Here is a 24,001-nt window from a genome sequence, read left to right as displayed (position 1 = left end):
CTTAACCTTGCAAGTGGATCGTAAAGGTTGGCACAGAGTCTTTCATGTATAAATTTGCCGTTAATAATGATATAATTCTAGGAATCATCTAGTTTGCTTACACTTTGTTAGCGTTACAACAACGGTCAGACCCCCGAGGTAGTGATGGCCAAATGAAGCTTTCTGAAGCTTGTATTGAAAACGGTTCATTACTCGGAGCTTTTCAACATAGTCCTCTCTGGTGACATCTGGTGGCCAAAAATATGAAGAGCAGCTTGAATCCACAAAATAAAACCAACTGCTTCATTATGATTGCCCACTCACTCTACAGAGTGGAATTCTGTCTGATATTGGGCCGCTGTTGTGTTGCTTTGAACGTGTATTTTTGGGGGGTTAAAAAAATGCGGTTTATTTGTTTAATAAATAATTTCGACCAGTAAACTCTCCTTGTTTAAACATGCACCATGGTGTGGTCTTTCTTTGCTTGTGACGTCTTGATGTTGGTAAATACAATAATTGAAAAATACCACATTACATATAATATACATATAATAATGTACAACACATTATGGAGTATGCTTCTGCTGTGAGGTCCCGCCTCCATGCACTTGTGCAAGAGCTAGATGGGTGTATTTATAAATAATATTATATTGGGGAAATTTTCCTATACATATTTTTGACCTGGGGGTAGAATTGATTGTGAAAGGGAAAATGCTTATGAACTTGCAAATTAAAAGCATGATGCATTTAAGGTAACCCTTTTTCATTTTTATTTAAGAAGAGAATTTGTTCCACTGTGCGATGGCCGAAACTGTTCCTTTTCGTGGAGATAATTTCTCCTGCATTAAGGAAAATCCCTTCACGTAGAACAGAAGAGGCTGGAGCGCAGAGAAACTGGTAGAGATGCAGTTATACAGTCTACCTGGGCCCCACAAACTCAGCTAAAGAGAATAAATACATGAAATTGCTGCACATTTGGCAGACTAACATTTTCAGATTAGTTAAACAATAAAATATATATTTTTACAACATTAAATGTAAAGAATCAAGTGGAAGTTTTTCTAAAGTTACTTAATTATATTTATATTATGAAAGCAGATTTTTTTGACATTAAGTTTTTTCCCATCCATCCATTCGCTTCCACTTATCCTTTTCAGGGTCGCGGGGGGCGCTGGAGCCTATCCCAGCTGTCATAGGGCGAGAGGCGGGGTACACCCTGGACAGGTCGCCAGTCTGTCGCAGGGCCAACACACAGGGACAGACAACCATTCACACCTAGTGGCAATTTGGATTATCCAATTAACCTATCCCCACAAGCTGCATGTCTTTGGATGGTGGGAGGAAGCCGGAGTACCCGGAGGGAACCCACACAAACACGGAGAGAACATGCAAACTCCACACAGAAAGACCCTGGCCTGATGTTGGAATTGAACTCAGGACCTTCTTGCTGTGCGGCAACAGTGCTAACCACCGTGCCACCGTTTTCCCATTATAAGATAAAATAAATACGCACAAAACAAAAGCAAACAACAAGAACACAAAGCTGGAAAACCCACCCAACTGACCAAAATCAACTCAAAATTCTCCCACACAACAGAACCTCCTCTCTTCCTCGCTGGCTTCAAATCTCTCAGTGGAATGATCAGTGGTTCGCTATCTGTCACCATCACAACACCACAAATCCCGCGAATGACTCACTTCCTTATAAACCATTGAATCAGATACCGAAGCAGTTAGGTTCTAAATGAAGTTTCGGACGTCGCTGATCACGTGACTCTGGCCAAACGAATCAAGCTTCGACACAGAGCTTCTGAAGCAGTGTGTTGATTTTTTTGACACACGCACCGGAGCGTCAGCTTCAAGCGGGCCATCACTACCCCGAGGTATCTAAACTTTAGTAAGGAATGTGCACTTTTGACACCTCTGGTTAGCATTTAGTGGTCAGTTTCAAACGTATTTGATTTTTGCTTGTTATGAACAAATTCACTTCACTGCTTTTCACGATCTGTAACATCAATGCACGTTGTTCCGTTTACTGCATATTGCACTTTATTTATGTCTCTCATTCCATCTGCATCAACATTGTAAAGGTCGTCACAAAGGGGTTTACATATTTATAAATACTAATATTCTCTATTCCATTCTGTTAAAAATGCTTTGCCTTTCAAAGGTATGTTGGTATTAAATATACCTCATAGTTAAAGTTATAAATATGCACTTCTTTTCAGCACTTCTGCAGTCTCTTTGTTGACTTTAAAGTTGCTTTTCACATTGTACAGTTCAGTTCATTCATCAGTGAGAGAAAAAAGCGTGTTTTCATTAAATGTTTTTTTCCTGTTCACCACATTTCCTGACAGCTCTTGTGATCCACACCATTTTGCTTTCATTATTGAGGATGGCTTGGATGTTTTTGTTAATATGTACAATCTGATTGTTAGATAAACTGATTGCATTCTATACAACTACATTTAAATTACATGTTGTTTTTCTCTCTCTTACAGACAAAATGATATGCCGGTGCACTTTCACTGCCCTGTCTGTAACATGACAGTCATACAGCGTGGGGATATGGCAAGGCAATTATTGTCATGTCAGCATTCGGGACTGCTCCCCACTGAACTCTCCGTGGAGCCCCATCTCCCTCTCGATGTCTTGTCTCCAGCATCAAAACCATTTTCTGAATCTTCAGTAGAACATTCATGTGCTCCCTCTGTGCTGAATGAAACTGTGGCTTGTGGAAAGTCCATGAAAATGAAATTCCCTCACTGTGATCTTAGTCTTTTAAAAAAAACCCTTCAAGGCTCACATGATGAGGAGGCATTCAAACAGATCAATAGATGTTTGCCTGGCCTGTCATCTGCAGTGTTTTTGTGTAGAGGGACTTCTTCCTCTTTGTTTTTCAGTTTGCAGAGGACATGGAGCTCTTTTTAAATGTGCTGACGAGCAGGGACTACGGGTCAATGTGATGTTTGACATTTCATGGACAGATGAAGGCACTGGCTGTTTGTTTGTGTTTTTATGTGTTGTTTGTTTTTCAGTGTACAGAATTCCAATTAAGCTTATTATAAAATGTTGTTCACTTTTTTATGTCCATACTCAGTAAAAATTTTAAGTGTAAATGTAACAGCATTGTTTATACTTGTAACTTGCTATTAACATTAATGTATTACCCTGTAATCAATAATATTTTATACATTTTACGCATTAACCCTCTGGGCTCTATCCTGGCCATTTGTGGCCACTTCACTTCTTTTTTTTGACTACTACACTGCAGTGGACCAAAAGAATGACACAGGTTTGATCTTAAGGATCTAATAGTTGTGTGTGTCTGTGCATGACATTACAACGCAAATATGTATTTGCAAGATGGACTGGAATAAATTATGATGCATGAAATATTACACAGGCTGCAGTGAATTTCTGTTGATACAGACTATTGAGCTTTGAGTTTCCCAGTCAAACTTAGCTGTGAAGCACCTGCTAAAAACACTTTGACTCTTGTAGATTTCATAACAAGACACCATAGCCAAAATATCAACTCTAAAAAAAAATTCAAAGCTGGAGTTCTCCCACCCCTGCTCGCTGGAGTTCTCCCACCCCTGCTGTAAGGTAAAGACCCTACAGAGAGAACAGAGAAAACCACAACTACCAGTTGACTTCTATGAGCAGTGGAAAGGAAAAACTCCCCTTTAACACCAGCAGGCCACAGCCAGGCTCCACCATCAGCCAGCAGGCCACAGCCAGCAGACCCAGCCAGGCTCCACCATCAGCCAGCAGGCCACAGCCAGGCTCCACCATCAGCCAGCAGGCCACAGCCAGGCTCAGCAGGCCACAGCCAGGCTCCACCATCAGCCAGCAGGCCACAGCCAGGCTCAGCAGGCCACAGCCAGGCTCCACCATCAGCCAGCAGGCCTAGCCAGGCGCCATCATCAGAAATTCCGCTTCCGGGTCCCTCGTGGTGGCCGCCTCGTGCTCTCGCTTCAGTATGCCACCCAAGAAAGGTCCAACACCAGAGGAGGTTGAGGACATTAAAACCTCCCTCGGAGCGCTGTGCGGAGACGTGGCCGCAGTCAGGGCACAGCAGGAGCTGCTTCTGGGGCTTCTGGAGGAGGTAAAACAGCTACGCCTCCAAAATGCCGAGAAGGACAGACGGATCATGGATCTCGAGCGGCGGGTGGATGAGCTGGAGCAGTACACCCGTACGAACGACGTGGTCATCAGCGGTATTAAAATCAAGCCGCGCTCGTACGCGCGCGCGGTGGCTGGGAACGTCGGGGAGCCCAGCGACGAGGAGACCCGCTCGGTAGAGCAACAGGTGGCGTCCTTCCTCCAAAGCAAGGGGATAGAGATGGACCTGGAGCACATAGAAGCATGTCACTCACTGCCCAGGAGGAGTGACAGACTGCCAGCCATCATTATGAGATTTGTCAATCGGAAGAACAAGGTCGCACTGCTGAAACAAGGACGCAAACTGAAAGGCACGGACGTTTTCATTAATGAGCATCTGACACGAAAAAACGCAGACATCGCGAGGAAGGCAAGGCAACTGAAGAAGAACGGTAAAATACAACATACATGGGTAACAAACTGTAAGATTTTCATTAAGCTAAACGGGACACCAGAAGAGGCAAAAGTACTGATAGTGAGGAACATGGAGGATCTGGACAAGTATAACTGACACCAATGTATCAATTACACCAGGAAATGACATGGACACGTTGAAATCAATTCTTCAACAGAAAGTAATTGATCTAGATTGTGAATATAAGGAGCATAATATAATAGATCCAGAAATAGATTCTGAAAGTAACTTTCTCTCTTCTTTTGTTAAAAATTGTAATTATTTCACTCAGGAACAATATGAAAAAGAAATTAACCTAGACGGGAAGCTCTCATTAATTCACTTTAACAGCAGAAGTATGTACTCTAATTTTGATTTCATTAAGGACTATTTGCAACAATTTTCTCGCCCCTTTAGTGTTATAGCCATCACTGAAACTTGGTTCAATGTTGATAAAGGAATAGATTTTTGTTTGAATGGATATGATTTAAAATGAATAGATTAAATAAGGCGGGCGGCGGGGTTGCTATATATGTTCATAACTCTATAAAATATAATGTTGTAACAACTATGTCTATGGCTATTGATGGAATTTTGGAATGTTTGACTATTGAGATTATGAATGAAAAAAAGAGAAATGTTATAATAAGTTGTATATATCGGACACCCAGTTCAAGTATTGACACTTTTAATGAATGGATAGAAAAAATGTTTGCTTCGGTGAACCAAAAATTACTATTTATCTGTGGTGATTTTAACATTGATTTGCTAAATCCAAAAGGTTAAAAGCCATTGATGACTTTACTGACACAATGTACAGCTTATCACTATATCCAACAATAACAAAGCCAAGCAGAATAACTTCACATAGCGCCACTATTATTGACAATATTTTTACTAATGTCATGGATTTCCAAATTAATAGTGGTCTGCTTGTCTGTGATATAACTGACCACTTACCAGTTTTTACTTTGTGTGACTGTGATTTAAAAAAAATAGATACCAAGATCATGATAGCAAAGCGAACAATAAATGAAGAAGCAATTCATGCCTTCAATTTCGATTTAGCACAACAAGATTGGAGTTCGGTGTATGAAGAGTCAGATGTGGACAAGGCTTATGATAATTTTCTAGATATTTTTACTATGTGGTACAATAAACATTGTCCTGTAAACGAACACATGACAAAGAAAAAAAAGATAAAAAGTCCTTGGCTCACAAAAGGAATTATTAATGCTTGCAAAAAGAAAAACAATCTGTATAAACAGTTTATCAAAGTAAAAACAAAAGAAGTGGAACAAAGATATAAAGCATATAGAAATAAATTGACTGATATTATAAAAACGAGCAAACAACTTTATTATAGAAGAAGATTATATGAAAATAAAAACAATATAAAAGGAACTTGGGATGTGTTAAACAACTTAATTAAACAAGGATCTTCTGGAACATCATATCCTGAATATTTTACTGATGCAAATGGTGAAAATCACAACATGAGTAATATTGTCGATGGGTTCAATAAATTCTTCATAAACGTTGGCCCTGAACTAGCAGCGGACATCCCGTGTCATAAAAATGAAAATATCAGTAATATAAAATCAAATCCCTTTTCACTGTTCCTCTCAGCTACAAATGAGCAAGAAGTAATAAATATCACATTAAAATGTAAAAGTAAGTCTTCAATGGATTATCATGACATAAATATGTCTGTAGTTAAACAGGTTATTCTGAATATTGCTAGTCCCTTAACATATATCTGTAATTTATCATTTCAGTCCGGTTGTTTTCCAAAAAAAATGAAAATTGCGAAAGTAATACCACTATATAAAAGTAATGACAAACACAGTTTTACCAATTATAGGCCTATTTCTCTACTGCCTCAATTCTCAAAAATTCTAGAAAAACTTTTTAATTCAAGATTAGAAAAATTCCTTGAAAAACATCAAATAATAAATGTTGGTCAGATATGGTTTCAGAACGCAAAGAACCACTTCAATGGCGATAATTGAGGCAGTAGAAGAAATTACTGATACACTGGATAAAAATAAATATGCAGTTGGTATTTTTGTTGACCTCAAAAAGGCCTTCGACACAATCAATCACTCAATTTTACTGGATAAATTGGAAAGATATGGTATTCGAGGGAAAGCTGGTAACTGGTTAAAAAGTTACCTAACAGGTCGGGAACAATATGTTAGCATAGGGCATTACCATTCAGAGAAACTTGGTATTACATGTGGTGTTCCCCAAGGGTCAGTGTTGGGACCAAAACTTTTCAATGTATACATAAATGATATTTTTGATGTTTCTCAAGTACTTAAACTCATACTGTTCGCAGATGACACCAACATATTTTTCAGTAGCGATGATTATACTGATCTTGTAATGACTGTAAACAGGGAGCTAAAATTAATAAAAAAATGGATGGACATAAATTAATTATCATTAAATATAAATAAAACTAAAGCAATGTTTTTTGGTAATTTAAAATATAATATAGAATTACCAATTATCATTGAAGGTGTACCAATTGATAATGTGAGTGAAAACACATTTTTGGGAGTTATAATTGATAACAAAATTTCATGGAAACCCCACGTCAGACACATAAAAACCAAAATTTCCAGAAGCCTCGCAGTTTTGAACAAAGTGAAACAATTCCTTGATAAAGATGCACTTCGTACTCTGTACTGTACCCTGGTTCTTCCATATCTTACATATTGTGTGGAAGTGTGGGGAAATACATATAAAAATACAACTAATCCATTAGTCACAGTACAGAAACGAGCACTGCGTATTATTCACAAGGCTGGTTATCTAGATCATACTCACAAATTCTTTCTTCAGGCAAAGTTACTTAAATTCCAGGATCTGGTTAATTACAATACATCCATAATTTTGTATAAAGCTTTTACTAAACTTTTACCGGCAAATTTACAAACTAGATTTGAAATTCGAGAAAAGGTTTATAATGTGAGAGGCTTTGGAGAATTCAAATTACCCAGAACTCGAACAACCTGTAAAGGCTTTTGTGTGTCTGTATGTGGTGTGAAAATCTGGAACAGTCTGAGTTTACAATTGAAACAATGCAAAAATATTCATAGATTTAAATTCCTCTACAAACAGTTGGTCTGGTCACAGTATACTCAATGATGGGTTTTAGTGTGCTCTGTAATGTCTGTCCTCTTACCATTGCTGGTATGGATTCCAAAAAAATAAATAAATAAATAAAGTGTGCGTATGTATGTACATATATGTACTTGTGTGTGTAGATATATATGTATGTATATGTATGTGTGTCTGTTACTTGTAGTTATTACTGCCTGTTACCTGTGGTAATGCAATTTATAATTTATATATTCTGTATTCAGTTATGAAGGCTCTAATTGTTGGTTGCGAGCTGCCGCTTAGATGCTTGTATCTGCCCGGGGCTGTTGATGGGTCTGTATGCAATGATGGGCGTAGCTGCGGGAAGTTTATTGTTTTTTTTTTGTTGATGAGTGAGTATAGGGGTGGGATTTAATAAGTTTTCTTCGTCCCACTCCTTTTTCAGGCAAGTTTTGTTTTTTGTTTTGTGTATTTTATGTTCAATATAGGTATTTGTTGTGCCTGAAAATGAATAAATAAATGAATGAATGAATGAAACATACAGCAACAAACACTGTTAGCAAATGTGTCCTGGAGTTTATGCAGGTGCAGAAAGTGCTGCTGCTGTAAGTAAGCCTAACAGCTTCCAGATCACTTATTTTTCTGGAAAGATGGTAGGAAGGGCATCACTGCTCATCTCTACAGTCTCCCAGATCTTGGAATACAAGCCTTTGTCCCATGAAAACCACTTCACAGTAGTAGGAGTCCACTAAAACCTACAAATGAAGAGTGATCCTGGAAGAAATAGGGCGCACATTAGTGACCTCACCAACTGCAAGACAGACTTGTCCCTGATGCTTATATGAAAAAAAGAAATAGGAAGATTTATGAAACCATTAGGACTTCATCACCTTTTTATCTGAAAAGTTCCTGGTAATATATAGCCTAACTGGCATTTAAAGAGTAAAAAGAATGTAGAAAAAACTTTGGTTTTGATGAAATGGACTGGTGATAATTTAAAGTGTCAAGTCAGTAAAAGTAGATAAATGTTTTAATAAATATACATTTTACAGCATTTTGTGAACATACACAAAAGGAGGGCCATTTTTGGCAACGGACAAGCTGAGAGAGAGTTTTATATTTTTGCTCACCTTGGAAAAAAATAATAGTGCACAATAATCAATGTTGATGTTAATCAATTAGATGTCCCAGACTACTATTAATAATACAGCGGTCCCTCGTTTATCACAGGAGTTACGTTCTAAAAATAACCTGCAATAGGTGAAATATGCGAAGTAGTTTATTTTTCTTCATTTTGTCATTTTTCCATTATGTGTTTTATCCTATTAGGGGCCATCGTGGCTCAAGAGTTGGCAGTTTCTCTTGTAATCAGGAGGTTGCCGGTTTGAACCCCGGCTCCGACAGTCTCGGTCGTTGTGTCCTTGGGCAAGACACTTCACCTGTTGCCTACTGGTGGTGGTCAGAAGGCCCGGTGGCGCCAGTGTCTGGCAGCCTCGCCTCTGTCAGTGCGCACCAGGGTGGCTGTGGCTACAATGTAGCTGCCATCACCAGTGTGTGAATGTGTGTGAATGGGTGGATGACTGAATGTGTAAAGTGCTTTGGGGTCCTTAGGGACTAGTAAAGCGCTATACGAATTCAGGCCATTTATCATTTCCCTATTGTAAACTGTCCTTGGGTGTCTTGAAAGGCGCCTTTTAAATAAAATGTATTATTATTATTATTAGTAGTAGTAGTATTAGCTAAAAAAAAAAAAACCACCGTAGAGGGACGTTGTTAGCTGGCAGTTTTTTCAATGTTGAAATTTCCACATTCCGACACTTCAAATGCTTCAGGAGCTTTCCGCTCAACATCAGCACCACGGAAATACACAAATACATCCGTAGACTCCAGACAGAATTGGCAATGTGTTTTCGTGACTTTCAGGTGTATGGACCAATGTTTTCTTCTCTGATCAAAGCAGAAAGCTTTAATGAGCAGCTGGATTTGTCTCGCTTTAACTGGCTGGACATCGAAATGCAGCTGATTGAACTGAAAAGCTCGACTCTGTGGGGGTCAAAGATTGCAGAACAACGAACGCAGCTGGAATCCACAGCTGTGCGTGTTCATGGAGCTGCCTTTTCACCTGCTGGACGTCACTACCTGACAAGTTTAACTGTCTTCAGAACATTGCAGAGGCCTCATTGACAGCATTTGGCTCTACATGTCTGTGTGAGCAGATTTTCTCTCACACGAAGTGTCCTCAGGTAGCCGTCTGAATGCTGGACACTTGGAGACTTGTGTCTCTGAGTGGGAGACCAGAGATCACATTAACATGTGTATCCCTGTATTAACAAAAATGCCATATTGGCCATGTTTATGTTTCCTATCATTGCTGTGAGGAGACCATAAATAGCATTTGCATTTTCTGTTGTACAGTTGATTTGTTGTTATCAAGTTCTTGTTTGCACTGATCATCATAAAGGTTGCTGACCCCTGACCTGTGCTCTGTCAAGGCCTGGAGATCTGTGCTTTGGCAGACTGGGCCCATTTGACGTCCTCCTTGGCTCCTGTTATGAACGATCCTTACTTCTTGCCTGGAGGGCTGGTTAACCTGGGTGATTTGTTTAGAAGCCGGACTCTGCTCTCCTTTCAGCAGCTGCAACGATGTTTCGGCCTTCAGAATGTGGAATTTTCTAGATATCTGCAACTGAGGCACTTTATAATTAATGACACCACTCTAATGATGGACCCTACTAGGTCTGCAGTGGTGGATGCTTTGTTCTCCCTGCAGTCTGGGAAGTCCAATAGCTCATTTAATAAAGTCCTTAACTCCGGTTCAGCCCCTTACTTCCTGGCTGTAAAACAGGCTCAGGAAAGACACCTAGGACATCTATAACTGTTTAAGACTGGCAGAAGATTTGGGTCTGTGCCTCCAAGATATCTGCCTGTAACTGGACTCAATCGATTCAGTAAAAAATTGCACATAACACCCGCTTTAAAAAGTAAAATCGATGTAAACTCTTCCCCATTGTGCTGGAAGTGTAATGTGGAGGAGGGACTTTATGCATCGTCTTTGGTCCTGTGTGAAAATTCAAAAGATTGGGTTTGATGTTGCTAAGGTGCTTTCAGATATTTTCAATTTCCCTGTTCCTTTGTATGTGCCTCTGAATTTTGTATTGCCTGAGCAAGGTTTTAGTTCCCATATTCTTTTTCTTTTGTCTCTATTACTATGAGAAAAATCCTAATACAAATAGAAAGAAAAATTGTTTGAATCTGAAATCATGGCTCAAAGTACTTGTTGTGAGACAAGTTCTTTATTTTGACACCAAACTGTTTAATAAGAACTTTACACATAATTCATCAAATATAACTAATGCTTTAACAGTATCAGGATTTTATAATACAAACTTCAAATCTACAGGAAAAACAGCGGCAGAACATGTGGATTAAAATGCATTAACTTAAAAAAACCCAATAACAACATGTGGACTTCAAGCACAAAGTCATAGTAGTTATTGTTTGAAAGCCGGTTGATAGATTTAGTTCATTTTGGAAGCTTTCAGAGCAACTGGTGTGAAATTATTTGAGGCTTTGAAAGAAAAGGATTTAAGAGCAGGGATTACCAAAGCAGAAGAATAAATATGAAAAACGATTAAAATGTAACTGAAGTAATACATAAAATGAATACATAGAAAAAGCAAGTAGTATTTGGAAAAGAGGAAGAAAATCAAAATGAAAAAGAACTGATGTATATATCCAAATGGGTAGTTTTGATACAATTTTGGTAAAACACATTCCTATAACTTCTATAATGTAGCAAAAGGTACAACTACTAAACACTACGGTTTCCTAAGGGAAGAAATATTAAAATGTATCAGGGATGAAAACTTAGAACATTAAAATTCCCTCAAGTGAAAATAAACTTCATGTACATATCTATACTTACAGCTTCATTAATTTAACATTCACTGCAGGTCCAGAAAGCAGAGCTACCTCATCAGATCCAAGTGTGACATCAGCTGCACTCTTTACAGGAGACTCCAGCTGAACTCTGTGGAGCCTTATCTCAAGGTGTTTAAGTCTGACCCTGAAACCAGAAGAGGATCTTTCTGTCTCGTCAGATTCATTGTGATCCAGTGATTTCAGTCCTGCATGATCACGCTGATGTTTGCGCAGAGCAGATAATGAAGTGAATGATTTTGCACATTGGTAACAGTGAAACAGTTTATTTGCAGCGTGGGATCGTTTGTGTTTGGAGTATGAAGTGAAATTCTTGAAGCTCTTGTCACACTGGTCACAGCTAAATATCTCTTTCATGTGTGTACGTTCATGTTGGTTACGACTAGCTGAATATGAAAAGCTTCTGTCACAGTGTCTGCACTTGTATGGTGTCTCTCCTGTGTGGATTCGTTTATGCTTTTTAAGGTCACTTGCAGTGGTGAAGGATGACCCACACTGGTCACAGACATGCTTTTTAACCCCACTATGGAAGAGTTCATGGCATTTTAAATCACTTAATGTGGTGAAGCCTCTCCCGCATTCTTTGCAGTAGTTCATTTTGTCTCCAGTGTGGCTACGTCGATGTCGATTTAGATTCTGTCGATTACTGAAAGTATTTCCACAAAGGTCACAGCGAAAGTCTTTCCCACCACCACAGTGACGACAGGGTTGAGAACTGGATCCATCTGTGCCGCTCTGCTTCTAAACAAAGACACAAACACAGTGTAAGTCGGGGAACTCCTTTAACATTTTTATCCTGAACATTGCCTGAAATAAAGAGCATCTCTGCCAACATCCAGTTACATTTTACTGTTTACATTATAACACTCAACTTAATAGGCGAAAATGACTCTCCATTTTTCCATCTACCGTATTTTCACAACCATAAGGCGCACTTAAAAGTCTTAGATTTTCTTCAAAAAGTACGGCGCGCCCTATAGCGCAGTGCGCCCTGTGTGTTGTAATGAGGACGTAGTAGAGAACACCATGAGAATGCTAAAGGGTGAAGTGTGGCCGAGTTGGATCATTGAGCAAAGAACGAGCGGGAGAAGCGTTTCGACGGTCACCATTCGGCTAAAAGCAGTTTCACTAGCTGAAGAGATGAACATTGAACATTTCCAAGGAGGTCCGTCTTGGTGCTTTCGTTTTATGAAACGGTGCCATTTTTCCATCCGGACCAGGACTACGGTAGCGCAGCAACTTCCAGCGGATTATAAGGAAAAGCTGGCCATCTTCCGCTCCTACTGCAGCAAACACATCGGCGACAAAAACCTCCAGCCCAGCCACATCACTAACATGGACGAGGTCCCGCTCACTTTTGACATCCCGGTGAGTCACACTGTGGAGAAGAAGGGGACCAGCACGGTAGCGATACGCACAACGGGGTATGAAAAGTCGTCTTTTACTGTTGTGTTTGGCTGCCATGCTAATGGACAGAAACTGCCGCCTATGGTGATTTTTAAGCAAAAGACTTTGCCTAAAGAGAAGTTTCCAGCAGGAATCATCATTAAGGCAAATGAAAAGGGCTGGATGGATGAGGAAATGATGAAAGACTGGCTGAGGGAGGTGTATGTAAGGAGACCAGGTGGTTTTTTCCACGCATCACCATCGCTCTTAATCTGTGACTCCATGCGTACCCATCTCACAGCCGATGTGAAAAAACTAGTGAAACAAATGAACTGTGAGCTTGCTGTCATTCTGGGAGGCCTGACAAAGGAACTCCAACCGCTGGGCATCGGTGTGAATCGCCCGTTCAAAGTAAGGCTGCGAGCGGCCTGGGAGCGATGGATGACCGATGGAGACCACAGTTTCACCAAGAGTGGAAGGCAGCGCCGGGCGAGTTACGCCACAATTTGCCAATGGATTGTAGATGCTTGGGCTAACATGTCTGCTGGCACTGTTGTTCGAGCTTTCGCAAAAGCCGGCATCATTTCCGAGGAGCCGCACGGCACGGAAAGTGACTCTGACAGTGAAGAAAGTGAACCTGGCATGTTTGATGGAGATTTAGCGCAGCTGTTCAATTCAGACACAGAGGATGAGGACTTCGATGGGTTTGATTGATGATAAAAATGTGAGTACCAAACTCAGTTTTGCTCCTGCTTTATTTTAAATACGCACACTTGTATGCTTGTGTGTTGTTGATGATGACGATTACCGGTAATAGAAATGTGAGTAAGGTACCGAAGTTTGCTCCTGCTTTATTTTTAAATACGCATACGGTACTTGTACAGTGGGGCAAAAAAGTATTTAGTCAGCCACCGATTGTGCAAGTCCCCCACCTAAAATGATGACAGAGGTCAGTAATTTAATTTGCACCAGAGGTACACTTCAACTGTGAGAGACAGAATGTGAAAGAAAAAAATCCATGAATTCACATGGTAGGATTTGTAAAGAATTTATTTGTAAATTAGGGTGGAAAATAAGTATTTGGTCACCTCAAACAAGGAAAATCTCTGGCTCTCACAGACCTGTAACGTCTTCTGTAAGAAGCTTTTCTGTCCCCCACTCGTTACCTGTATGAATGGCACCTGTTTGAACTCATCATCTGTATAAAAGACACCTGTCCACAGCCTCAAACAGTCAGACTCCAAACTCCGCCATGGCCAAGACCAAAGAGCTTTCGAAGGACACCAGGAAAAGTATTGTAGACCTGCACCAGACTGGGAAGAGTGAATCTACAATAGGCAAGCAGCTTGGTGTGAAAAAATCAACTGTGGGAGCAATCATCAGAAAATGGAAGACATACAAGACCACTGATAATCTCCCTCGATCTGGGGCTCCACGCAAGATCTCATCCCGTGGGGTCAAAATGATCATGAGAACGGTGAGCAAAGATCCCAGAACCACACGGGGGGACCTGGTGAATGACCTGCAGAGAGCTGGGACCAAAGTAACAAAGGTCACCATCAGTAACACACTACAACGGCAGGGAATCAAATCCCGCAGTGCCAGACGTGTTCCGCTGCTGAAGCCAGTGCATGTCCAGGCCCGTCTGAAGTTTGCCAGAGAGCACATGGATGATACAGCAGAGGATTGGGAGAATGTCATGTGGTCAGATGAAACCAAAGTAGAACTTTTTGGTATAAACTCAACTCGTCGTGTTTGGAGGAAGAAGAATACTGAGTTGCATCCCAAGAACACCATACCTACTGTGAAGCATGGGGGTGGAAACATCATGCTATGGGGCTGTTTTTCTGCCAAGGGGACAGGACGACTGATCCGTGTTAAGGACAGAATGAATGGGGCCATGTATCGTGAGATTTTGAGCCAAAACCTCCTTCCATCAGTGAGAACTTTGAAGATGAAACGAGGCTGGGTCTTCCAACATGACAATGATCCAAAACACACCGCCCGGGCAACAAAGGAGTGGCTCCGTAAGAAGCATTTGAAAGTCCTGGAGTGGCCTAGCCAGTCTCCAGACCTCAACCCCATAGAAAATCTGTGGCGGGAGTTGAAAGTCCGTGTTGCTCGGCGACAGCCCCAAAACATCACTGCTCTCGAGAAGATCTGCATGGAGAAATGGGCCAAAATACCAGCTACTGTGTGTGCAAACCTGGTAAAGACCTATAGTAAACGTTTGACCTCTGTTATTGCCAACAAAGGTTATGTTACAAAGTATTGAGTTGTATTTTTGTTATTGACCAAATACTTATTTTCCACCCTGATTTACGAATAAATTCTTTACAAATCCTACCATGTGGATTCATGGATTTTTTTTTTCACATTCTGTCTCTCACAGTTGAAGTGTACCTCTGGTGCAAATTACTGACCTCTGTCATCATTTTAGGTGGGGGAACTTGCACAATCAGTGGCTGACTAAATACTTTTTTGCCCCACTGTATGCGCCCTATGATCCAGTGCGCCTTATGTGTGTGTTAAATACAGTAATGGCACACATAACTGAGACTGCGCCTTTTAGTACAGTGCGTCTTATGGTCGTGAAAATACGGTAGTTCATTTAATATACAAACAATCATATCTAAACAACAAGTTACATCATATTCTTCACAAGTACATATGAAAAGTTCCAATACAATCGGTCTCACTCCCAATTTGAAGCAAAAATAATTGTTTTTAGTTAGTAAAGAACATAATAAGTCATCTAACACTGACCAGATTGTAGCAGTCATAAATTTGGAAGAAAGGGTAGAAAAGTAATTATTTAGTGTTTTTATGATCATGGAAGAAAAAAATAATAACTGAAACTAAAATCTGATGAACCTCACAACACTAACTTTAACTGCAGTAGAATAACTAACATGCTAAAACAAATTTAAAGAGCAGAGTTGTTCCAAACAGTCAGGCTTAAAATACAAGATAAAAATATAAATACATACCTCACAGTAACTGCACTTATAGAGTTTCCTTCTGGTGTGGATCTGCTGGTGCCCTTTCAGAGAATGTGGTGCTTTAAAAGTCTTCTCACACAGGTCACATTTATAAGGTCTCTCTTCAGTGTGGGTAAATGTGTGGTGATGTAACTGTGTGGCTGTTGTAAAGACTTTCTCACACTGATCACAGCAGTAAACATCCTGTCCAGTGTGAATCCGCAGGTGTCTTTTTAGGTAACTTATACTACTAAAGGTTTTACCACACTTGTCACAGCTATTCGCCTTAATTCCAGAGTGGGTATCTTGATGACGTCGTAAGTTGCAACTGCGAGCAAACGTTTTACCACACTGATCACAGCTGTGTGCTTTAACTCCAGTGTGGATCAGTTGATGCATTTTTAAGCTTCTAGGATGGGCAAAAGATTTTCCACACAAGTCACAAATGTATGGTTTAACTCCACTGTGGATCAGTTGGTGTGTTTTTAAGTTGTCAGCCTGAGAAAAAGATTTTCCACACAAGTCACAGTAGTGTGCTTTAAATCCACTGTGGACGAGTTGGTGTTTTCTTAAGGTTCCAGCCCGGGTAAAATACTTTCCACACAAGGTACATCTGTGTGCTTTAACTCCACTGTGGATGAGTTGGTGTATTCTTAAGGTTCCAGCCTGGGTAAAATACTTTCCACACAAGTTACATCTGTGTGCTTTAACTCCACTGTGGGTGAGTTGGTGTGCATTTAAGTGACTAGGCTGGGTAAAAGACTTTCCACACTCATCACAGCAGTATGCTTTAACTCCACTGTGGATGACTTTGTGTTTTTTCAAGGTTCCAGCCTGGGCAAAAGACTTTCCACACAAGTCACAGCTGTATGCTTTAACTCCACTGTGGACGAGTTGGTGTGTTTTAAAGTTTCCAAGATGGGTAAAATACTTCCCACACTCATCACAGGTGTATTTTTTCTGCCCCTTTTTTCGGTGAGGTTTGTCGGCCTCCTGAGAGCGCTGACTTCTCGCTCCATGTTGGTCCTGCAGTGACAGAGATACAAACAGAAGCAGTGATTAAAATGCAGTCGTGGAACAAACTGAAACTGACTCCATTAGTGGAATCAAAGACGTCAACAAACACGTTGTAGGTCTGTTATCACCACATTCTGGAGATAATATCACATTACAAAGAAGTGCTACAATGGGAGTTGTAAGGAAAATGACATAATAAAAGAAGTACTGATCACTGGAGAAAATGACTGTATGAAAAATTGTGAGTTAGCTGATGATATTGTGTGCTGATAAAAACTCTGCCATTGCTGGTCCCAAGGCCATATGAGAAAGGAGGAGGGTTGGGCATGGGGTTAGCAACCCCGCCTTTTAAAACCTCGATTGCTACGGAAAGAGCAAACAAATCTCATCATCGATTGAACCAGGGCGAAGATGATCGGCAACCCTTGATGACAGCAGTGGAGGAAAGCCCTCAGGTCGTTACCTGCTCGATGGTCGATCAAATTTCGACCCAGAAGAAACTACCCGTTATGGAATATGGAATGTACAGACTCCGTTACAAACTGGTAAATTGGCCCAGCTTTAACATGAATACGACTCGTACCTCCCACCATTCATGGGACCCCATTGATGAATGTAGTTTGGCGAAGTCGGTTCAGGACCAGGTGGACGAAGACCTGGCACCCTCCATGGAGCTTTTTCCAGTCGATATCGGACAAATCTGTGTTACCGAAGTCAAGACAATGATCTGAGTCCTCAAGAGTGGAAAGGCCCCTGGCTTGGATGAGGCCCTCCCCGAAATGTTGAAGCACGGTGGACCCCAGCTGGAATTCGCTCTTACATGACTCCTAAACGCCAGCTGGTCAACATCGCGTGTACCTGATGAGACCAAAGGCGTCATCAAACTTCCGAAGAAAGGCGATTTGGGAGAATGTAACAACTGGTGGGGCATCACGCTACTGTCAGTACCCGGGAAGTTACTTTGCCTCGTTCTTTCGAATTGGGATTGATATACCTTTAGTAGTCCCACAAGGGGAAATTTCATGATGCGCAGTGGACGATGAGCAGGCTGGAGTGGCCGGTCCTGTGTCGAGCAAATCTTCACTCTCCGCACGATCATTGAACAAACATTGGAATACCAAAGGAAGAGTTCTATCAATTCCATCGATTTCAAGAAGGCTATCCTACGTCACTATGGAGTCCCCCAGCAGTTTGTATATGCCCTTCATGGTCTCTATGCCAACTCCCGCTGCTGCATCCAGACGGCTGATGGCTGAGAAGATTTCTTTGAGATGAATAGTGGCATGGTAAAGTGCTTTGGGTGCCTTGAAAAGCGCTATATAAATCCAATCCATTATTATTATTATTATTATTAATACTGGCATGCGTACTATCACCTTTCCTCTTCCTTTTATCAAGTGACTTCATCATGCGACGATCAGCTGACCAAGCTAGTATCGGTGTCCCCTGGAAAAAAGGGCGTAATCTCATCGACTTGGACTTTTTTCCAGGCAACATCACCCTGTTGGGCTCGGCTCAGTAAGACCTCCAAGAGTCAACTGCAGCTCTGCAGAGGGAGACCATGAAAGTAGGTTTAAGAATCAGTGCCAAGAAGACCAAGGTACTCCGAGTTGGCTATGCACATGCACTAGTTCCTGTCATGATCAACCAACAACGTGCTGAAGAGGTGGAGAATTTCATGTATCTGGTCAGCATCATCTCAAATGACGGGATCTCTGATCGAGATGTCAACATCAAAGCAGAGAAGGCGGCCGGTGTTCTCTGATGTCTCCAACCTATTTGGAAATTGACCTCCCTGAATGCTAGGCTCAAGATCAAACTATTTAACTCTATCATCTTCCGACTGGCACTCAACAAATGCGATCACTCGAAGCCTGAATATGCTTCAACAACGTGGTCTGCGGTGAATCATGAGAATTTCCTATTGGGACCAGAAGATGAACGAAGAGGTCTCACAAAGAGCAGGCACCCACCCTCTAGCTGATGTTGTTGGTGAAAGGCGCTTCCACTTTGGGGGCCTTATTCATCGTCTACCGCCTTATTGCTCGGCCTAAGTGCTAAGTAAGCAAGTGCTGATAAAATATGGTCTTTGTATTTTCTTGTAACTTCTAAGGTTTTTGTTTGTGAATGTAGATTCTGTGTGTATAGAGGAGCCCAGGATGGAAAAGATAAAGCTGCTGTTAACAACCAGCTGTGCACACAACTTCAGCAACAGTGTAACTGTGATCATTTTTCTCACCTTTTGTGTTGAAGTCATTGTTTCCTCTCTAGTGGCTGAGCTGAATCCAAAGGGCTGAAATTGTTCCTCTGCTTCTCCACCAGACTTGTTATTTAGCTGGGACATAAAATGTATAGATATGTAATTTATCCCTGACAAATAGAAGCAGAGCAAATAAACAGTACACTGCTCAGTGACAACAATAATTATGAAGCTTTAAGGTGAAACCCCAGAAACAACTATCCTACTTTTCGGGAATAAGATGCATTAAGCGAAACAAAACAGACTAGTTTATCCCAAGGACAAAACTTTCAATGGGAGCATGATCAGTTACTGAAATATTACCAATGGAGGACCCGACAATTTGACTCACCAGAGAGCGAGACACCAGAAAGTAAAGTGAGGATGGGAAAAGAAAGTATAGTCTCTTTCTTGAGGATACAGAAGTCTTCGTATATCCGCCAGGCTCAGCTCCTCTGACACAACGTCCAAAGCAGCATCTACAGGGTGCTTATTTGGTCTAAGACGAGAGGATTAATCAAAAAACACATCCCTGACCTGGTTAAAATCCCCACCAATTACAATATTTATATTTCCAATATTCCGCACTGTGCTACACACTTCATGAAAAAATTGTGGTTGAGGAGAATTGGGGGCATATATGTTGACCAATGTCACTTTCTGCCCCTGTAGACATGCATCCAAGACCACCCATCTACTCTCCAGATCCGTATAATGATTGAGTACTTGAAAATCCAAATTTCTTCTAATCAATATAACCACGCCTCTTTTCCTACTGGAAAATGCACTAAGGTAAACTTGGGACACCCAGTCTCTTTTCAACTTTAATGATTCCACCTCATCAAGATGTATCTCTTGAATCAAAGCTATGTCTGTCTTTTACAGTTTCAAATATGTGAGGATTTTAATAGCATTATGACACTCCACGACACTATTTTACATAATTCCATGAAACCACGTGAGCCAAAGTATTTTTGGTGTTCCAAAAGAATTCCAGTTGATTGGTTCAGCAGCCCGTCACTATCACATCAACTGCACATTTGAGCTGTTATGATGTCGGGGCAGCATGGGTGCAAGCATCTTTTTCTGCTGATGCCCACGATGCCACTCTGTGGTATGGCCCATGTCTCCCGTATCAAAAACCACCATTGCACCACAGTAAATGCTGCGCATCATGTTGTCAGCTTTAATAATAATAATAATAATAATAATAATAATAATAATAATAATGGATTGCATTTATATAGCGCATTTCGGGACCCCTCAAAGCGCTTTACAATACCACTATTCATTTACTCCCACATTCATACACTGGTGAAGGCGAGCTACAGTTGTAGCCACAGCTGCCCTGGGGCAGACTGACTGGCTTTACTGTATCTTAGCCAGTGAAACTGGTCAAGCCACTCTCTTTGAATTGTATACACTTGCCCCACTTTTACTGTCAGCGGGCTCTGGCTCGGAGTCGATCATATGTGGCTCATTATCTAATGCTGTCTCCGAAACAGTGTTAAACATAACCTCAGAGGTTGATGGCTCACTGTCAGAGCACTGGCTATGAATTTCGGATGGATCAGGCCTCAACTTCATGACAAATTTATTAATCTTTCTTAAAAGATTTTCTCATTACCCACAGCTACATCTACTTCTATCAGGCCTAGGCCACTCACCTCCCTCTCTCCGCCTGCACCTACAGGAATATCTGGAACACAGTCAATAAAAGAGGTCCCACCCTTGACTATCTCTGATTGGTTTAGACCATGATATGGGCATAATGTGTGTCTGTTGTTAACCACACAGAGACTTTCAGACTGGGTTTTTTTTCTTTCTTGAACGGCTAATCGCACCAGCGTGACGCAAGATTTTTTTTGGTTGCACCATTGAGAAATTAGGTCACGACCTCCAGTGCCCTATTCTAAGGATATTATGTGTTTCCTCAGGGATTAATAATTACATTTATTTAAGTTATATCTATTTTCAATGGTGAGCATTTTCAGCAGTCATACATATATGTGAATATGCCACGCAACACATTACTTGTCAAAAAACTGTGTGTGTTAACTGTGTGTGAAGACCAGTGTTGGGAAGGTTACTCTTAAAATGTATTCCATTACGTTACTCAATGACAGAAACATATTCTGAATACTTTGGATTGCTTAATATATTATCATGCTTTTTACAACAACGTGAATGTACTATTGCTGTGATTTATTACTGTTACTGAAGGTCCGCGGCTCCGAACTGTAGTAAAGGGACCTCTTGCTAATACGTCGGGTTCGTGTCGGGCTCGTAGCCGAAAAATAGCTTTACTTTGTTGTGTGGGTCAACTTTTCTTGCGAGAGACAGAGAGAGGCGTTGAAAGGCTGCTCCAATGGAACTTATTGTTTTCGGAGGAAAACACGAACACAGCGTACAGTCGAGTCTTAATAGCTTACTTACAACTGGGCTCATCAGACTCTCTTTTTGGCTGCAGTGGTTATTATTATATTTACATGCTTCCAGCTCCCGTTTCTGCTCGATGACAGCTTGTACTTTATGACTTTCCTTTTTCTCCCTCCTCTTGCTCACAGACCCATAACGTGTATGGCAGTCCATTCTCCCTGCAGCACGGACTACACTGCCTATGATGCTACATTCTTTGCCTCTGCCTGTAGCATTCTGCCTATTAGCTTAGCATAACAACAACAACAAAAAGGCACTCTCTCACCCAGGAAACACACAGTCGCAGAGAGAGAGAGAGAGCGTCGCCCTGTAACCATGGCAACCGTAACGCTGCCGCCTGGAACAACAGCACGTAGCTGTCAAACAAAACCCAAACAGTCCTGACCCGCGACAATATGAAACAGGAAAGTACCGCCGTGTAATCCATTTATTTCAACAAAGTAACTGTATTCTAAATACCACCTTTTTAAACGGTAACTGTAACAGAATACAGTTACTCATATTTTGTATTTTAAATACATAACGGCGGTACATGTATTCCGTTACTCCCCAACACTGCTGAAGACACATTTGATATTTCTCCTAGTATTTAGGTATGAACACAAAAGGCGATAGGCAGATAGCAAAGATGAAAATCCGCTCAAGGAGACTTCAAAGTTACGTAGATTATACTGTAGAAATATGAACAGGTAGAAACGGGTAAAGTGATCGTTTTTTATCGGATTCGGTCGTGGAAGAGATTGTTCAAGCCATGTTTCCGAAGTAACAAAGAGCCGACGGATGGCCTGGATTGCAGCCATTCGAAGACCAAATATAACGTCCCAGAACACTCCAAGCATTTCCACAAAGGTAAGTCTTCTGTTGTAGTTATTACGTAATTTATCATAACATAATTGTTGATGTAGGTTACAAATAAGTCTTCATTTGAATTGAATTTGTTGGGCTATGCTACTTTCACTGTGGCTTTGCGGGCTAATGTTTGTTGTGTTTTGTAGGAAAACCAGCCTACAAAATGCAGGAATGCGATCCAGACTGGCGCCCTCTATCAACCTGGGTCAGACCGAGTTTAAAGCTGCTACCATAGCCAGATTTGATCGGTTAAGAGAGAGAGCGATATCAAAACAGCCATGAAAAGTCCTGCATATATGTGCCCAAGTGTTGTACTGAAGCAAGCAAGTGATGAATAACTGTTTTCCAGTAAGTTGTTTTTTTTGTTGCATTGTTGATTTGTTTTTCACCGAAGCAGCTAATAAAGCACCATTGAATACAATTTTGCCTCTTTCTTATAAGATTCTATAATAGAATGAAACAATAATGCCAGTTATAAACAAAGATAATAACTGAATGAATTACGATTAAATTTTATTTCTATTAGATCTGAAAATGTTGTGTAACACTACAACCTGAAACAACAATTAGATTGCGTTGGCCTGTACAGGAGATAAAGGACAAAAATGTAACAACAGCTGTGAAATGGAATAGTCCAAATCACCAAAGTAAACTGGACCTGGGCTTGTTGCAGGGATCTGAAGTCACTAAACATTTTGTGAGTGTATGCACTCACACTTAGGACCATATAATAATAAATATGTGCGTGATGAAAGCTGGGCAGCACGCTAACGTCCTTACTCCACTCTGTATGCTTATATGGGTCTGACCCTTTCACTCCTTTGATTTTTCCTCGTTCTTTGTTTTGCCTTTTCGTCAAGTCTGCCTTTGTACGGACCTGCCGTGTTCTCCGTCGTGTTGTAGATGACTGATTTTGGGGCAAATAAAATCCAAGTAGACATTAAAACCGCAGAATTAATGATTACTGGTGCTGGAAATGCAATACCACTCGTAACTACAATGCAATGCACGAAAGTCACGTGGTCTGTCAATCTCTATTCACTCAGCTTTCGCTGTGAGTTCTATGCTAGCTGAGCGTTAGCATGCCGTCTGTGCAAATGCTTGCAAAGAGCTAAAGTTGTGTTAGCAGCGTTATGTGTTGTTTCTATCCTGGAGGACGTTTCCCGTCTACCATCGCGCTCTCGTTCTTTAGTTCAATAACAACTAGTAATGCCAATGTCCACGCTGTAGACTGCGCCACCATTTTTCAACACACGAACTGAAAACAGCTGAATACAGCGCGAGTGTAAGAAAAGACAGGGGGTAGACGGGCAGACTAACAATTCCAAGGAATTAGACTAAATGATCTCAGTTTCCCTCCCTACTAAACACTTACCTTTAGATGAGCCCACAAACAGAGAGAACCTCCGTGATGGAGCCGAAGTCAGCAGACTGACACAACTATCGATAAAAACAATGCTAGTGGGATAGCCTTACTCTTCTTCTTAGTCTTCTTTTAAG

The 24,001-nt window shown here is 40.9% G+C and overlaps 3 protein-coding genes across 6 annotated transcripts in view; all 3 read right to left on the bottom strand.

Moving 5' to 3' along the window:
- Positions 1 to 24,001, bottom strand: part of LOC113029630 (uncharacterized) — a 168,883-nt gene that overhangs the window by 9,568 nt on the left and 135,314 nt on the right. The gene's annotated exons all lie outside the window — the stretch shown is intronic.
- LOC113028849 (uncharacterized) overlaps positions 1 to 24,001 on the bottom strand; it is a 147,052-nt gene that overhangs the window by 80,431 nt on the left and 42,620 nt on the right. The window lies entirely within an intron of this gene.
- On the bottom strand, positions 8,664 to 24,001 carry LOC113029625 (uncharacterized). Of its 2 annotated transcripts, XM_026180597.2 has the most exons (5): positions 23,877 to 24,001; positions 19,566 to 19,712; positions 19,214 to 19,309; positions 15,967 to 16,983; positions 8,664 to 12,331 (listed from the first exon to the last, which is right to left on the bottom strand). In XM_026180597.2, the coding sequence occupies exons 3-5, from the start codon at positions 19,229 to 19,231 to the stop codon at positions 11,573 to 11,575; spliced, it is 1,794 nt and encodes a 597-aa protein (XP_026036382.2). In that variant the 5' UTR covers positions 19,232 to 19,309; positions 19,566 to 19,712; positions 23,877 to 24,001; the 3' UTR covers positions 8,664 to 11,572. The 2 variants fall into 2 exon arrangements, with proteins under 2 accessions (XP_026036382.2, XP_080162909.1); XM_080306783.1 differs by lacking the exon at positions 19,566 to 19,712 and having other exon boundaries at positions 23,877 to 23,995.

This window comes from Astatotilapia calliptera, chromosome 9 (assembly GCF_964374335.1).
Source record: "Astatotilapia calliptera chromosome 9, fAstCal68.1, whole genome shotgun sequence".
Lineage (NCBI taxonomy): Eukaryota > Metazoa > Chordata > Actinopteri > Cichliformes > Cichlidae > Astatotilapia > Astatotilapia calliptera.
Note: the sequence above shows the minus strand (reverse complement) of the source record. Positions and strands in the feature narration are given on the sequence as shown.

What these genes read in the sequence shown, in the direction of transcription:
- LOC113029625 (XM_026180597.2), bottom strand. An exon ending in ATAAGTGCAGTTACTGTGAG is followed by an intron (nt 12,332 to 15,966) that starts GTATGTATTTAT and finishes GTCTTTGTTTAG; the next exon opens with AAGCAGAGCGGCACAGATGG.